The following is an 18242-nucleotide window of genomic DNA, read 5'->3' on the forward strand; positions in this document are numbered from 1 at the left end:
TTCAGACTGCGTTTTAGTCATTATTACTGAAATGTAATCTTAATCTTGAAGTCCCATATAATAGGCTGGTCAGGTCCAGCAGCCATTGGTTCCTTCCATCAATGCCAATTCTATTGGTACCAAAGTTCTTTAACATTTCAGACTGCGTTTTAGTCATTATTACTGAAATGTAGTCTTAATCTTGAAGCCCATATAATAGGCTGGTCAGGTCCAGCAGCCATGGTTCCTTCCATCAATGCCAATTCTATTGGTACCAAAGTCCTTTAACATTTTGGACTGCGTTTTAGTCATTTTTACTAAAATGTTTACTTCATTTTGAAACCCATAATTGGCTGGTCAGGTCCAGCAGCCATTGGTTCCTTATTAGCATCAATGCCAATTCTATTGGTACCAAAGTCCTTTAACATTTTGGACTGCGTTTTAATCATTTTTACTAAAATGTTATCTTCATTTTGAAGCCCATAATTAGCTAGTCAAGTCCACCTTTTTGAATCGATTATTTCTTGTCCTTCCCTCTAACTACATTGTCATTTGTATTATCATTACATTTAGACAAATATGAGGGCAAAACCTTTTTCTTCATTATCCACAATTTTCTCTTCGTTATTAAGAAAGCTCTCTGTCACAATGTTTCTTGGTATGAAGCTTCACATATTGTGCTGACAACCATATTGTCACTAACTCCACCTATAATTTTTTCTGCAAATATTGTACCAGTTGATTCATTGATTTTGTAAATGACAATGATAACATTATATTTATAATAACGGTAGCAAAATTTTACATGCTTTAATAAACGATGTCAAGATGTTGTGATCAATAAAATACCTTAATGTCCCTCAATCTTTGTCTTTTGGAGCAAATTTACCAGATTTTCATGAGTCTTCCATTCTATATCCGATTCGAAAAACTGGGATTTCGCTTACACATTCATCAATCACAAGTAGTGTATGCAGTAGATCCTTGATAGCCATTGGTTCCTTATTAGCACCAATGCCAACTCTATCGGTACCAAAATCCTTTGACTTTTCAGACTGTGTTATAGTCTTTATTGCCAAAAATGTAATCTTCATCTTGAAGCCCATAATTAGCTGGTCAGGTTCACCTTTTTGAATCGATTATTTGTTCTCATTCCTTCTAACCACATTGTCACATTAATTGTATTATCATTACATTTAGGCAAATATGAGGGCAAAACCTTTTTCTTCATGTTCCACAAGTTTTTCTTCATTTTCAAGAAGGCTCTCTGTGGTAATGTTTCATGATATGAAGCTTCACATATTGTGCTGCTAACCACATCATCGTCATTAACTCCAGCTATAATTTTTTCTGCAAATATTAATCTAGTTGAGATTTGATTTTGTAAATGACGTTGATAAAATTATTTATAAAATGAGGGAAGCAAAATTGTACATGCTTTAATAACGATGTCAAGATGTTGTGATCAATAAATATACCTTAATGTCCCTCAATCTTTGTCTTTTGGAGCAAATTTAGCCAGATTTTCATAAGTCTTTCATTCTCCTGGATCCCTCTTCCACATTCATTAACCACAAGTAGTGTATGTAATAGATAGCCTTTGCCATTGGTTTCATGTGTAGTATCAAACCAAACTCTATCGCTACCGAAGTTCTTCAACATTTTAGACTGCGATTTAGTCTAAAGTAGTAATCTTCATCTTGAAGCTCATAATCAGCTGTGCCAGGTCCAACTTCTTCATGAAAGAACCTTGAATCGATTATTTGTCCTCATCTTTTCTAACCACATTGACTGACTGACTGCTCTAACCGCACTGACTATCATCTTTACATTTAGGGCAAAACCTTCCTCTACATGTTCCACAACTCTTTATTCGTTATTGTGGAAACTCTTTGTCTTAAGATATGAAACACATTGTCATCATCTCTTCAGCAATATTTTTTTCTGCAAATATTATACCAGTTGATTTATTGATTTTATAAATGACAATGATAACATTACTTAATTATTTACTAACTTACCTAACTTACTAACATTACAAAATGATGGAAGCAAAAGAAGCAAAATTGTACAAAAGAAACAAATTATATCAAGATGTTGTGATCAATAAATATACCTTTGATGTCCCTCAGTAAATCCTTGTCCATTGGAACAAATTGGGCCAGTTTCTCATGTCCCAAATGATTCTTTCAATAATTATCAACCATTGACCATTATATAATGTGAATATCATTTGGGTGGGATATGCAAATCCAATCTTTTTACTTTCTTTCGGAAACCTGCCTAAAGGTATACGATCTTCTGCAGGATTCTTCTTATGATAGATACGATCTATTGCAATTATAATGCATAATTCTAGTTCTTTCATTTGTTTTGCTTCCTGTATTGTCTTTCACATAGTAAGAGAAATCCTGTTGCTCAGTTCATTTTTCCATTTGTAAAAAACTACAAAAAAGTATGAAAATTATACAGAACTGCTTTGGTGATATCAGTAATTAAAAATTAACAAACCATTAAGTGGAGAAAAATTTGGTTCTTCATATTTTATTTCAATTCTGTGGTCCAATTCAATATGATCCAGTAATGTATTTTATCAACAAAATCTTTTTTTCATATGGGGCGTATTATTCTTCACAACCTAGGAGTACCTACAAATAAAGTGATGTAAATTTTTCTTTGCAGCAGAGTTTTCCCAAGAAATGTGAATACATTAAGTTCTTATGACTTTCAAACAGAACTGTATTAATCTTTGATTCAGTTTAAGTGATACAACATGTTAGATGTTCTACTTTTTCATTGATACCATAATATCACATAATATTAATTAATATAATGCAATACATATATAATAACAACAATAACTATTTGTCTTACGCCAGGCTCTCTTTATTTCAATTAAATGTTGCCTCCTTGAAGTCCATACAAAAGTAAGAACGAACATTTCTTTCTTTACAAACCATGTGGATTAAAAACAAACATGGCGTCCACATGAAGTTTGTTACAAATAAAAGAATGGTATATTACCTCCACGTGCCTCCAGGTACTCGATGATCCAACTAACCCCGACTGTTCCGAAAGAACCTCAATTGTTTGCATTGCTGAGGTTTAATACCCGGCAGGTAACGGTGCATCGCAGGTATCCACAACCTGCTACTATGCCAGGGGTGTGCAACCGTTACTAAATAAGGTTCATTACTTAACAATGATTATTTATATATGGATAATAGAGGTGTTTCTTTTTCAAGGTTTCTGAACATTTTGGCATAGCTTAGAAAAAATGGATGTGTGCATATGTGTGGATACAAATTTTTCGTCGACGATTTCGGGCGTGCGGATCAACCGATTTGAATGATTCGAAAAGTAATTGATTCCTATTGATAGGGAAACGTGCTGATTAGTTTTTGGCAAAAGCGGTCCGGGCCGTTCCGGAGATATGAAGCGAAGAATGCGGTAAATGGAAGTTAATTTTTTGTAAGTACAGGGTATCCGATTTGAATGATTCAAAAAGCATTCAAGTTGTAATTATGAGGAGAAGTAGTGATTAGTTCTTGGAAAAAACGTTCCGGAGATACGGAGCTAAATGTGCAAAAAAGGTAGTTTTTGAGGTAACTAAACATCAGATTTGAATGATTCAGAAAACGATTGCTTTTGGAGAAATTTTATTGTTTTTAATTCTGAAAAAAATATTTTTTTGATATCGAAAATAATTTGGATATTAATTTTAATTCTTTAGTTTTAAAGCTCACATATATCCCTTTTTAACTTTGCAATTCAGTTTTATATAATTCTTAGAAATATGAAATAAGTTTATTCATTCTAACTCCGCTTGATCAACTTTTGTTTATTTACTTTTTATGTAAGCATATATAAACATCAACATCCAATTTATAAGCTCTCATATTTTGTCAATAAAATACAAATAATGAACGTTACAGTATTTATAATAATCTACTTGTAAACATTTAATATTCCTTAAATATTTCATTACTGGATGTTGCAGCAATTTGCCTTAAGATGCTACACACCACTAGTTTTATTGTTTGTATCAATAGATATATAATTAGCACAAGATAGACATATACCTAAAAACGTAATTCATATATGCAATTTGTGTAAAAAATCATTACTACCCAGTAAACCACAAAACGTAATTAAAACGTTAATATAACGTAACACATGTAACGGCAAACGTAGCGTTTACGTCACCTGGAAGATACACAGACATTTCAAAGTATAAACAAAATTAATTTTATAATTATAGACCATGCAAAGGAATATATTTTTTTTTTTAAATAAAACATTTATCTTATGGTACTTATTACAATATTTATTTCTAAAAGTATCACAAAGTCATCTAATTACAAATTTATTTATCATATTCAATTTATTAAAACTATTTTTTGATTTCTTCACATGGTTCCAAGTTAACCTTGTTTCGCTGTATGAATTTTCTGATGTTGAAACAAAGCATCCTTTCTCAAAAATGCTTTTTTGCAAATATCACATTGGTAAGGTCGTTCTCCAGAATGAATCTTTGTATGTTGGTTTAAAGATTGTTTCACTTTGAATGTTTTATTGCATATATTGCACTCATAGGGGCGTTCTTCAGTATGGATCTTTTCATGTAGTTTTAACTCTTGTTTTGTTTTGAATGCTTTATTGCATATCGCACATTTGTGAGGTCGTTCTCCAGTATGGATAAGCTCATGTTGTTTTAATTCTTTTTTTATCCTGAATGCTTTATTGCACATGGCACATTTAAAAGGGCGTTCTCCGGTGTGTAAGAGTTGATGTTGATGTAAAGCTTCTTTTCTTGCGAATGTTTTATCGCATGTGGTACACTTATGAGGACGTTCTCCGGTGTGGATCATTTGATGCACTTTTAAGGCATCTTGCCTGATGAATGTTTTATTGCACAAATCACATTCGTAAGGGCGTTCTCCGGTATGTATTATTTTATGTTGGATTAATAAACATTGTTTTGTAAATACTTTGTTGCATATATCACATTTATGACAACGTTCTGCGTTGTGAATAATTTCATGTTGGTTTAATAATCCTTTGGTTTTGAATGTTTTATCACATGTTTGACATTTATAAGGGCGCTCTTGAATGTGTGTCGATTTGTGTAGGTTTAAAGCCTGTTTTGTTTTAAATGTTTTATCGCAGGTCTCACATCTTTGAGGACGTTCTCCGGTATGGATAATTTCATGTTGTTTTAATTTGTAATTTGTTTTGAATGTTTTGTTGCATGTTTTACATTTTAGGAGTTGTTTCGAATTATAGGTTGTTTGATCTAAGTTTGCATAGTCTTCACTAGTAGCAGCATTTTGCTCATCAATGGTTTCAAGCTTTATTTCTTGTTCAGATTTTAAAAATAGATGATGAGGTGTTTCTTCATTTTCGGGACATATTTCTGTTATTTCATAATCATCAAATTCTTGTTTAACTTGAGGATATTCGAGTGGTTCAATTTTAATTGTTGCCATTGAAAGTGTTTCTTCAGACATTAACAAAGACTTCTTAAAAGTTGATGAGACTTACAATTTATATGCTTTTAACTAATAATAACATAATAATAACAATAATTCATATGTAATAATAAATATTTATAATAGTTTTGTTTGTATTCAATATAATTTTATAAAACACTTTGACATTTATGTTTGACATTTCTTTTTCAGTCTGACATTGGCAACACGTGTGACAACTTAAAAACAGCATACCAACATTTCAATGGCTGAGTGTTTACAACTTCACAACAGTCTTTGCGTTTATTTATCTATGTTCACAACCAACAAAAGTGTCAATGCGTGAGTTTATTTATCTATGGCGAGAGTTATTTAATTTTTAAATGAGTGAAAAATATTTTATGTTAATATTATTTACAGGCGGAAGATTCATAGTTAGGTAGTTGCTTTTAAATTGAGATTATTTTAACTAAGTTGAAATAAAATAAGATACTGACAATAAAACGGCGTGAAGTGAATATAACATTCATTCAGTAACTGATTGCAATCAAAACAACTATATTTTCTCAAATATAGACATTTAATGGAATTTTCTTCCTTACCGCATTGGAATTATTGCTAAGGTGAGGATAATCAAAATTGTTTACTTAAGTTTATTGGGGCTATATTTACATAAACCTTGTACGCTGAAGACTTTGCACAATATAATTTGCCAAACATTTCAATTCACTTATAAGCTAGACAATATTAAAATATAATATATTTATGATAATGAATAAGAAAAATGTAATGTCTACATTATTATTGCCGAAAAGCAGCTGACAGAAATTAAAATATTATACGATACACGCAATAGTATCTCAGATCTCACGAAATTGAATACAATCAATATTTCTTTAAACTTGTCTAGAATCTAGAAGATAAGAATGCATCTCTGTGCATATAATCAACATGGGTATTGTGTACTGATTTGTTTTCCAAGAAGCATCAGACCCCGAGTATATGTTTGGCAGATGAATTATATAATTCAGTTTAATAAATAATGCAATAAGTCTAAATTGCATATACATTATTTCTTTAAATTAATGCATGTTATGTTTTGGTTTTATTTACTAAATTATTTAACAGTACAAAAAATATGTCTACTTATTAAAAAATGAACTAGAATTTTGTTTTATGTGTCGAAAATTTATTTGTGTGGCATTGGATATGGAATATTTAACAATTTCATGATCTTAGATTGGACAGTGCACATATGAACTAGATTTTACAAATTTTTGATCATAAACAATAATGTTTATTAAATTAGTAGTAAGAAAAATGTACTTTAGAAATTATAATTGCCAAAAAGCAACTAATATATCGTATGAGATTATGAAAATTATAGACAAAATTATTGAAGCAATTATGTTGTGTGGTAAAATCAAGTGTGATGTTGTACTTTTACCGCAGATACTATATTATTTTTTTCTGAAGTTCTTATACTGCTTATGCTAAGACTATAAATGATTCACAAAGGCAGGACATTAAATGGGATATTAAAAAGTATAAGATAGGAGATTAAAAAAAATTTGAACTTTTGTAGGCATACAGGACATCTGTTGGGTCATCTAGTATATATATATATATATATATATATATATATATATATCTTCTATATATATAAAAATAAGCCGGGTTTTCCTTCCTGACGAAATAACTCCTAATAATTCGTTGGAAAGGTCTCGGGCTCCGCAAGGTTTATAGCTAAGAAAATTAGTGGTGCATGGCATCGTGCCCTAATGCAAATTTCTTGAACTTCACGCACCGTGATTAAAAATTCGAGTAATAAAAATAATCAATAACTGTTTTAAATAATTTCAAATAGTTTATCTTCTTCTTCTATATATATAAAAATAAGTCGGGTTTTCCTCCCTGACGAAATAACTCCCGAACGCACGAACCGATTTCGACAATTTTGCATTTGTTGGAAAGGTCTCACAAAGCTCAGCAAGGTTTATAGCTAAGAAAATTAGTGGTGCATGGCATAGTGTCCTAATGCAAATTGCTGGAACTTCATGCACCGTAATTAAAAATTTGAGTAATAAAAATAATCAACAATTGTTTTAAATAATTTCAAATAGATTATCTTCATATATCTACATATATATATAAAAATAAGTTGGACGATATAACTCCAGAACGCAAGAACCGATTTCGACAATTTTGCATTCGTTGGAAAAGTCTCGAGCTCCGCAAGGTTTATAGCTAAGAAAATAAGTGTGCATGGCATCGTGCCTTAATGCGAGATTGCAATTTCCAGTTTGCCTTGCGTTCGCAATGACAACTAACAAGTCGCAAGGCCAATCGCTTAATGTTTGCGGGATAAATTTCAAACAGATTATTTAGAAAATCATTATCTATCATATGGGCAGTTATACGTTGCCTGTTCATGAGTTGGAAAACCATCCGCTTTGTTTGTGTTAACGTCAGACCAAAAAATAAAAAATGTGGTTTACCAAAGAGCAATTCAATGAAACGGATAATTTGCGGATTCACTTTTATTTACTTTGAGAAGTTCAACTAAAAAACACTTCATTTTTGTAATTGAAAGAATTTCATTACTGTTGTATAATAAAATCACACTTTTCCTTTTCAAATATAAAACAAACAAAAAATTGTGGCGAAACGGAGTTCGTCGGGTTTGCTGGTATATATATATATATATATATATATATATATATATTAAATATTACATATACACATACTGATACATATCTTATAAGCGTATGAAAAATTAAATTCTTTTTGCATAAGTGAATAAATAATGACAAAATTATGAAGTATATATAATAGATTTTATTAATAACTTAATTATTTCCATAATAATAAATCAATAAGATCCCAAAGCAACTAAAACATCAATATTTATTTCTAATTATTTACCCATGTATTGCCATATGCCTTTTTAAAATACTCGATGTCGAGAATTTTTTATTGCATATTTCACACTCATGACTCCGTTCACCGGTATGGATTATTACATGTAGGTTCAATGACCGTTTTCTTGTGAATGTTTTATTGCATATTTCACATTGATGAGGCGAGTCTTTAGTATGTATCAATTGATGTTGTTTTAATGATTCTTTTAATTTGAATGCTTTATAACAAGTCTCACACTGATGGGGGTATTCGTCACTGTGCACTGCTAAATGCCTTTTTAAATCTTTTGAACCTAAAAATCTTTTATTGCATATTTCACACTCGTGACTACGTTCACCGGTATGGGTCTTTTCGTGGGTTTTTAAAGTTGTTTTTGCATTGAATGCTTTATTGCATATTTCGCATTGGAACGGACGTTCATTGGTATGGGTTCTTTTGTGTTTTTTCAAGGTGTCTTTTCTTTTGAAGGTTTTATTGCACAACTCACATTTATGGGGTTTATCAGTATCTACAATTTCTTGTGGCTCTGATTCTTGTTTTGTTTCGATTGGTTTGTTGCATATTCTATATTTTTCTGATGGTTCTCTGGTGTGCAGAATCGAATGCATCCTCAAATGACCTGATTGGGTAAATGCTTTATCGCAGATGTTGCATTTATAAGGTCTTAACCCAGCATGGAAAATTTCATGGCGAGTGAATGAATAGTTGGATTTGAAACTTTTATCGCATATCTCACATTTATATGGACGCTCTCCGGTGTGGATCATTTCATGTCGGTTTAATTTTTGTTTTGTGGTGAATGCTTCATTGCACATTGTGCATTCGTAAGGGCGTTCCCCAGTGTGGGTCCTTTCATGCACTTTTAACGAGTCTTCTCTTTTGAATGATTTGTAACATGTTTCACATCTATAAGGTTGTACTTTAATGTGAACAATTTCATGGCGCCTTAATTTTTGTGTTGTTTTAAATATTTTGTTGCAGACTTTACATTCATACTTATGGAGTTGTTTCGGGTTATTGGTTGTGTCAGGGATAAGGAAATGGCTTAGGCCTATACTTGTTTCGTTTGTACCAGTGCCTGCTGCATCTTGCTCATCGATCATGTCTTGCTTTGGTTCTTCCTCTTCTTTTATCTCAGTTTTTAAAAATTCTTGTAGACATATTTCCGGACATATTGCATAATCATTAAATTCTTGCTCCTCTTGAGGACAATCATCATATTCTTGTTTAACTTGAATATATTCGATTGGTTCAATTTTAATTGTAGTTTCTTGAGACATTATGTTGGTTCCTGTAAACAAACTAATAATGGCTTCTTAGAAGTTCCGAAAGCTTTTATTTAAACCGTTTTCATGTGGCATAAATATGTGTTAATAAATATTTATAATAGTTTTGTTTATATTCAATATATAATTCCATAATATACTTTGACGTTTCTACTTCTTACACACTGCCATGAAATTAGATATGTCAACATTGCAAACAGTAGTACCAACATTTACTTGCTATTAACGCGCGTTGTCAAAGCATTTAAATGTAAAATATGTTTTTTTTTTTTATTTAAACTAGTGGGGCATAGCATCGTGCCTTAAGGCCAATTACTGGAACTTTCCGCACCGTAATATAAATTTTTTTGAAAACTTGGACTTTTTTCAAAAACATTTTTCTTTGTATTTCATTTTTTTTTTGAAATTTCAGATTTTCGCGCTGTGTAGTCCAGTCATTTAAGCTTAAATTAGGTAAGAATCTCGGAATTCGAGATACCCAGCTGTAAGTCTGAAAATACTTATATATTGACACGAAAAAGTTGTCTCAAAACCTACTTACCCTAGGACTAGTCTACCTGTTTTAGAGACGAAATAGAAGTGTAAACAAAATTTGTACTTATTACTTTTGATTGCCTTATGTTTTTTTTTTTAACTTCCCGTAGGGTAAGTTATATAGTAATCGACCAAAAAACGAAATTGAAAATTTTTGCATATTTTCACGTTTTGTAGGTTTCTGAACATTTTGGCATACTTTAGAAAAAATGAATGTGTGTGTATATGTATGTATGTATGGATACAACTTTTCGTGCACATTTTCGAGCGCACGGATCAACCGATTTGAAGGATTCAAAAAACATTTGATTCCATTTGTTAAGGAGACGTGCTGATTAGTTTTTGCCAAAGACAGGTCTAGCCGTTTCGGAGATACGAAGCAAAGAGTGCATGAAATAGAAATTCAGTTTCGAGAGAACGGTACGTCCGATTTGGATGATCAAAAAAACATTCAATTCGTAATGATGGCGAGAAGTGGTGACTAGTTTTTGGCAAAGGTAGCTACAGCCGTTTTGGAGATGCAGAGCTAAATATATTAAAAATCGCAGTTTTTGAGAGAACTAATCCGATTTGAATGACTTAAAAAACTGCATGTTTCGACAAAATAATTGCTTTTGGAAAAAGCTTTTTTTTTGTTTCATTTTTTTTCAGATTTTTAACTCCCGTAGGTCAATTATAGTAATCGCAAAAAAATCGAAAATGAAAATTTTTATATATCTTTACGTTTCAAAACCTTCTGAACATTTTGTCATACCTTAGAAAAAATGTATATATGTGTGTGTGTGTGCGTGCGGATACAAATTCTCGTCGACGATTTGCTGATTAGTTGTTGGCGGGGGCAGGTCTAGCCGTTCCGTAGATACGGGGCAAAAAGTGCCAAAAACGGTAACACGGTTTTTAAGAGAACGGAGCGTCCGATTTTAAAAATTCAAAAAACATTTTCATTGTATTAACAAGATGAAGAACTGATCAAATTTTCATGAAGGCAGGACTAGCGGTTTCGGAGATCTAGTAAAAAATGTAAAAAAAAAGCTATCTGGCGGTCAAAAATGATCATTAGACATATGCACATCAAATTATTAGATATTTTATAGAGATTTTAACAATAAGTATAAATTTTGTTAACATTCCTATGGGTTCTGTACCAATCCGTTTATCGCAAGTTTATCCGTTAGACGGCGACGCGGCGCTTACGCGCTTCGATATTTCGTCTCTATACAGTTAAAGCAGTACGATTGCTTTGAAAAAAAGTTCCGAATTTCCAAAATATTTCAAAATAAATTTTTCTTCAAAAAGTCTTTTTTTTTCAAAAAAAGTAAATTTGTGTCAAAAATGTATAGTTTCTCAAAAATCTAATTTATTCAGAGTAATTTTTGTTTCAAAATGGTTAATCTTCTTAAAAAAAATTAATTTTTGGTGCAGGAAGTTCCAGCAATTTGCCTTAAGGCACGATGCCATGCGACCCACTAGTTTTTTGTATATCAAAAATAATTCTGATTTTAATTTTAATTATGGTTAAAGTTCTAAAGTTCACTTACATACTTTAAATAAATAATTTTAACATTTCAGACAATGCAACAGTATTTATAATAATTTATTTGAAAATCTATTTAATATTTCTAGAACATTTCGTTACGCTACGGGAAGTTCCAGCAATTTGCCTTAAGGCACGATGCCATACACCACTAGTTTTGTTACAAATTGCACCTTGGGATCTATTAGCAATTGTTAGTCATAATGATAAATTTTCACTCACACGTATTTTTTCCAATTTTGGTACCAAACGATTCAGAATGACTTGATATAAAATCTTAGGAAAAATATATTTTCTGGCAAAAATATCAACTTTCCCTTAGAAACATAATAAAGCCAATTATCCTAAAACAATTTGACTGATACAGTAATTATTTTGAATTAGTGGTGCATGGCATCGTGCTTGAAGGCAAATTGCTGAAACTTCCCGTACCAAAAAATTTAATTTTTAAAAAAGAATCAATTTACTTTTAGAATTCGAAAAAAAAATCGATTTTTGAAAAAATTGATTTTTTTATACTTTAAATTATTTTGAAAATTTTGAACTTTTTTTCAAAAAAATCGCCATACGTTAGTTGCATAGAGACGAAATATCGAAGCGCGTAAGCGTCGCATCGCCGTCTAACGGATAAACATTGGTACGAAACCCATACAAAAGTGAACAAAATTTGTTGTTATTATTAAAATATCTATAAAATATGTGATAATTTTATGTGCATATGTCTAATGATCATTTTTGTTCGCGAAATGGCACAATTTTTCACTTTTTTCGTTGGATTTTCGAAAGCGCTAGACCTTCCTTCCCAAAAATCAATCATACAAATCGAATGCTCCGTTTTCTCAAAAAAATCAATTACCATTTTTGGCACTCTTTGCTTCGTATCTTCGAAATTTCTGGACTTGCCTCGCCCAAAAACTAATCAGCACGTCTCTTCATTAATTAATGAATCATTTAAATCGGTTGATCCGCGCTGTCGAAATCGTGGACGAAAAACTATATCCAAACAAATATATACTGCACATATGCATACATCATTTTTTTTTAAATTATAAGGCATGTCAAAATGTTCAAAAACGTTTGAAACGTAAAGATATGCAAAAGGTTCTCCTTTTTCCACTTTTTGCGATTACTATAACTTACAATATGGTAAATTCAAAGATAAACTATTGGTGCATGGCATCGTGTCTTAAGGCAAATTGCTGGAACTTTCCGAACCTTAACGAAATATTCGAGGAATATTAAATGTTTTCAATTAGATTATTATAAATACTGTAACTTTCATTATTTTTTATTTGAATGTCAAAGTATAAGAGCTTATAAATTGGACGAAGATATTTATATATGTTTACATGAAAAGTAAATAAATGGATCAAGCGGAGTTAGAATGAAGGACCTTATCTCATATTTCTAAGAATTATATAAACTGAATTGCTAAGTTAAAATTATTTATTTCAAGTATATTCTTAAGAAAGTTTTAGACTTTTAGCTAGAATTAAAATTTTAATCCGAACCATTTTTGATATTAAAAAAAAATTGGAAAATAAAAAAAAAATTGAATCTATGTTTTCTGAAACGGCTATGCCTATCTTTGCCAAAATCTAATCACCACGTCTTCTCATTTTTACAAATGGAATGTTTTTTGAATCATTCAAATCGGATGCTCTGTTCTCTCAAAAAGTTAATTACCATTTTTGGAACTTTTTGCTTCATATCTTCGTAACGGCTGGGCCTGCCTTTAACAAAGCACGTTTACCTCTATTAATAGGAATCGAATTCTTAATTATTATTTTTTTGAATCATTCAAATCGGTTGATCCGTGAGCCCAAAAAAGTGGACGAAAAAATATATTCATACATACTCATACACACACATTCATTTTTTTAAGATATGCCAAAATTTTCGAAAATCTTTGAAACGTAAAATATGCAAAAATTTTCATTTTTTCAGTTTTTTATTTACTATTACAATAACTTACCTTGTGGGAAGTTAAAAATAACTAGTAGTGTATGGCATCGTGCCTTAAGGCAAATTGCTGGAATTTCGCGTACCGTAACGAAATGTTCAAGGAATATTAAATGTTTTCAAATCGATTATTATAAATACTGTAACATTGTATAATATTTATAAGAATTATATAAAATTAATTGCAAAGTTAAAATTATTTATTTAAAGTATATAAGTAAGCTTTAGAACTTTAGCCAGAATTAAAATTAAAGTATGAATTATTTTCGATATACAGAAAAAAAAAAATTTCTTGAAAAAAAAAAATTAAAATAATTTTTTTCCCAAAAATAATTGTTTCGTCAATATAAGCAGAAAGTTTTTTGACTCATTCAAATCGGATGCGTAGTTCCCTCAAAAACTACCATATTTTGACTTTTAGCTCTGTATTTTCGAAATGCCTGGACCTGCCTTTGCCAAAAACTAATCACAACTTCTCACAATCATTACGAATTGAAAATTTTTAGAATCTTTCAAATCAGATGCTTAGTTCTCTCAAAAACTGCTATTTTTTGCATATTTAGCTCGGTATCTCCGAAACGGCTGGACCTGCCTTTGCCAAAAAAAACTAATTAGCACATCTCCCTATCAATAGGACTTGAATGTTTTTTGAAGGATTCAAATTGGTTAAAATCGTGTTCTCGAAAACGTCGATAAAAATGTGTATCCGCACACACACACACACACATACACACACACGCACACACACAATCATTCATTTTTTCTAAGGTATGCCGAAATGTTCAGAAACCTTTGACGCGTAAAGATTAAAAATAATAAAGAATAAAACTAAATACAAGTTTCTTAATATACAATTTATAAATATATGTTTACATTTATATTTTTACATTCGTAATACCCACTACGACAGCAGAAATTTATGCACAATTACATCCTTAATAAATACATACTAAAATAAATAATTCACATAATAAAATCCTTAATACAAAAACACCAAGTTTTTAATAAAATCTCTTTAGTTTCACACAAGACATTTAATTCATTTATCCACTCACTTTTTCTTCACTCATCGTCTCGTTTTGAACAATTTCCCTCATATGTATTTTTTTGTGTCTACTTAAATTAGCTAATCGATTAAACGCTTTATCGCACGACGTGCACTTAAACGGCCTCTCGTTAGCATGAACATACAAATGAGCAGTCAGATGAGCCACCCGAGCAAATCCTTTTCCACAAATATAGCATTTGTGAGACCTTTCCTTCCTATGATCTCGGAGATGCCTAGCAAGACTCTTCCTGCAGGGCAGAACATCATCACAAACTGTGCAGGTGAATGATTTAATAGAATTTGGTAAAAGTTTGTGTTGTGTTAAACTAAATTGTGCAGTAAAGGTTTCATCACAGTGTTCGCATTTGTAAGGTCGTTCACCGGTGTGTATCCTGGTATGTTTTGTTAAATGGCTGCGCTCCGTGAAGGCTTTGTTGCAGTATGTGCAAATAAAAGGACGTTCACCTGTATGAATTCGCAAATGGTTTTTGAGTACATGTAGCCTCCCGAATGCTTTGTCACAAAACTTGCATTCATAAGGCCTTTCACCGGTGTGGATACGCACATGGCCATTTAAATCACCTTTTCGGGCAAATAGTTTGAAACAATGGGAGCATTGGTATGGTTTTTCTTTTGTAGGCTCTGGTTTGGTGAGTAAGGAATTCTCTAAAGCATTTTGTAAGTCGAATGGAATGATTGGAGGTGGGATTTCTTCCTCTGGTTTGTCACCATCTTCAAAAGATACTATTGGGATATGAATGGGTTCTGTATCTTCTTCAATATGAATGGATTCTGCATCTTCTTCATTATGAATGGATTCTGAATCTTCTTCAATTTCTTCTTTAATTTCATACTCTGTGTCCTCTAAATTATTTTCGTCTTCAGAGCATACTTCTGATTTAATACTTACATCACAAGTTTTCTCCATTGTGATGTTTTCTGTCATGTATTATGGAGGATTCATTGCTGGCTTGAATAATAAATATAACAGGTAATTAAATTATTTAAGTGCATTTTAATATTTAATTCACTTAATTTGTGTATTGCATTATTGTTTTGAACACAAATAAAAATCTTGTCGAAATGTCAAATGTCAAATGACAAGCGTACCAACCGACAGAAACTATGCTTAAAAACCATAGACGTGCTTATTTATTTATGCATAGACCAGACCGTATAATAAACTGTATTATAAAAAACGTAATTATTTTTATTAACTTCCCGTAGGGTAAGTTTATAGTTATGGGGCAAACATCGAACTTTAGTGGTGCATGGCATCGTGCCTTAAGGCAAATTACTGTAACCTCACGTACCAAAAATTATTTTTTAAGAAAAAATTAAATTTCTTTTGAACTTGAGAAAAATGTTTTTTTTTTTCCTTTTGAAATATTTTGAAAATTTTGAACTTTTTTAAAGCAATCGCTCTGCCTTAGCTGCATAGAAATGAAATATCGAAGCGCGTAAGCGCCGTGAAGCCGTCCAACGGGCAAACGATGTTGCGGAACCCATAGAAATGTAAACAAAATTGATACTGATTGATACATATTTCTAAAATCTTTATAACATATCTGATAATTTGATGTACGTATGTCTAATGATCATGTTTGACGTCCCAATATCTTTTTTTTTAGTTTAGCCTCTGTATCTCCGAAACCGCTAGACCCGCATTTTCAAAAATTTAATCAATTCTTTATTTTGTCAATATAAACAAAATGTTTTCTAAATCATTCTAATCGGGCCAAAAACTGAATAACTGTTTTTGACACTATTTGCCCCGTATCTTCGAAACGGCTGGACCTGTCTTCGCCAAAAAGTAATCAGTACATCTTTCCATCAATTGAGATCGAATGTTTTTTGAATAATCAAAATCGCTTGATTCTTGCGCCCGAAATCATGGACGAAACATTGTATCCAAAGATATACACACACACATACATCCATTTTTTCTAAGGTATGCCAAAATGTTCAGAAACATCTAAAACATAAAGATATGCAAAAAAAATTATTTTCGATTTTTTTGCGATTGTTATAACTTACTTCCTCTTGGTTAAGTTATAGTATGAGCCGAAAATCTAAAATGAAAATTTTAGCATATCTTCACGTTTCAGAAGTTTCTGAACAGTTTGGCATGCCTCAGAAAAAATGAATGTGTGTGTTTTTTTTGGGCACACGGATCAACCGATTTGAATGGTTCGAATAACATTCGATTCCTATTGATAGGGAAATATGCTGATTAGTTTTTGGCAAAGGTAGATCCAGCCGTTACGGAGATACGGAGCAAAGGGTGCAGAAAATAGAAATCGAGTTTTTGAATGATTCAAAAATCATTCAATTCGTAATGATGGGAGGAAGTGGTGATTAGTTTTTGGCAAAGGTAGGTTCAGCCGTTTCGGAGATACTGAGCTTAATATGCAAAAAATTGCAGTTTTTGAGAGAAATAAGTATCCGATTTGAAAGATTCAAAAAACTTTATGCTTGTGTTGTCCAAACGATCATTTTTGGGAAAAGACCTTCTTTTAATTTTTTTTTAATTTCCAAAAAAAAAAATTTGAGCACCGAAAATAATTCGGATTTTCAGAATTTTAATTCGGTACGAGAAGTTTCAGCAATTTACCTCATGCACGATGCCGTACACGACTAGTTTGTAAATGATTATGCAATAAAATAATATGCATATAAGAGTCAATTTGTACAATTTTTAAATATTACCATGTTATCAACAGCTCATGTAAATATTTTATTGCAATAATGTTATAACAAAGGTTGATAGGAGAGATGATTATTGTTAATTTTATTTGATAAATTTTTAAAATGAAAACTTTAAAAATTATGCCAAGTTTTTATATCTGTTAGGCACATAGATAAAAGAGGTGTAGATAATATTTGTGTTATTTATTATTGATGTGCCCAAGTAGATTTTGATAGAAAATTGTTATAAATTTGAATAACGACTTTAATAGTTTCACATATGCATTTTTATTATATGTCTTGTAACTTTAAAAGCATTTGTTTAATATAAAGTAAATATTTGATAAATCTGTACAATATTAAATATTTATTATGCGTAAATTCAAATTAAAGTTAGCAATTTGAATTAAATTCTATAACAATCTTCTATATATATATATAAAAATAAGTCGGGTTTTCCTTCCTGACGAAATAACTCCAGAACGCACGAACCGATTTCGACAATTTTGCATTCGTTGGAAAAGGTCTCGGGCTCCGCAAGGTTTATAGCTAAGAAAATTAGTGGTGCATGGCATCATGCCCTAATGCAAATTGCTGGAACTTCATGCACCGTAATTAAAAATTCGAGTAATAAAAATAATCAATAATTGTTTTAAATAATTGCAAATAGATTATCTTCTATATATCTAAAAATAATACGGGTTTTCCTTCCTGGCGAAATAACTCCAGAACGCACGAACCGATTTCGACAATTTTGCATTCGCTGGAAAGGTCTCGGGCTCCGCAAGGTTTATAACTAAGAAAATTAGTGATGCATG

General features: G+C 31.3%; 3 protein-coding genes across 3 annotated transcripts in view; all 3 read right to left on the reverse strand.

The window, feature by feature from the left end:
* The window catches only part of LOC113391260 (zinc finger protein 708-like), a 10178-nt gene extending 4689 nt beyond the window's left edge, over positions 1-5489 (reverse strand). Inside the window, exons 1-2 of the mRNA XM_026627206.1 lie at positions 4409-5489; positions 1143-1329 (exon numbers count right to left, since the gene is read on the reverse strand). Of these exons, the coding sequence (XP_026482991.1) occupies positions 1143-1329; positions 4409-5489 (1268 nt within the window). The remainder of the gene's footprint in view (positions 1-1142; positions 1330-4408) is intronic.
* A 2882-nt stretch (positions 5490-8371) lies between these two features.
* Positions 8372-9656, reverse strand: LOC113391261 (zinc finger protein 665-like). The gene has a single exon (XM_026627208.1). The coding sequence runs from the start codon at positions 9650-9652 to the stop codon at positions 8372-8374; it is 1281 nt and encodes a 426-aa protein (XP_026482993.1). The 5' UTR covers positions 9653-9656.
* Positions 9657-14731: 5075 nt separating this feature from the next.
* On the reverse strand, positions 14732-15814 carry LOC113391262 (zinc finger protein 525-like). Its single transcript, XM_026627209.1, has one exon. The coding sequence runs from the start codon at positions 15662-15664 to the stop codon at positions 14732-14734; it is 933 nt and encodes a 310-aa protein (XP_026482994.1). The 5' UTR covers positions 15665-15814.
* Positions 15815-18242: the final 2428 nt, after the last annotated feature.

This window comes from Ctenocephalides felis, unplaced genomic scaffold, assembly GCF_003426905.1.
Source record: "Ctenocephalides felis isolate EL2017-DRISC unplaced genomic scaffold, ASM342690v1 CF-g0.4_SCAFFOLD_00845, whole genome shotgun sequence".
NCBI lineage: Eukaryota > Metazoa > Arthropoda > Insecta > Siphonaptera > Pulicidae > Ctenocephalides > Ctenocephalides felis.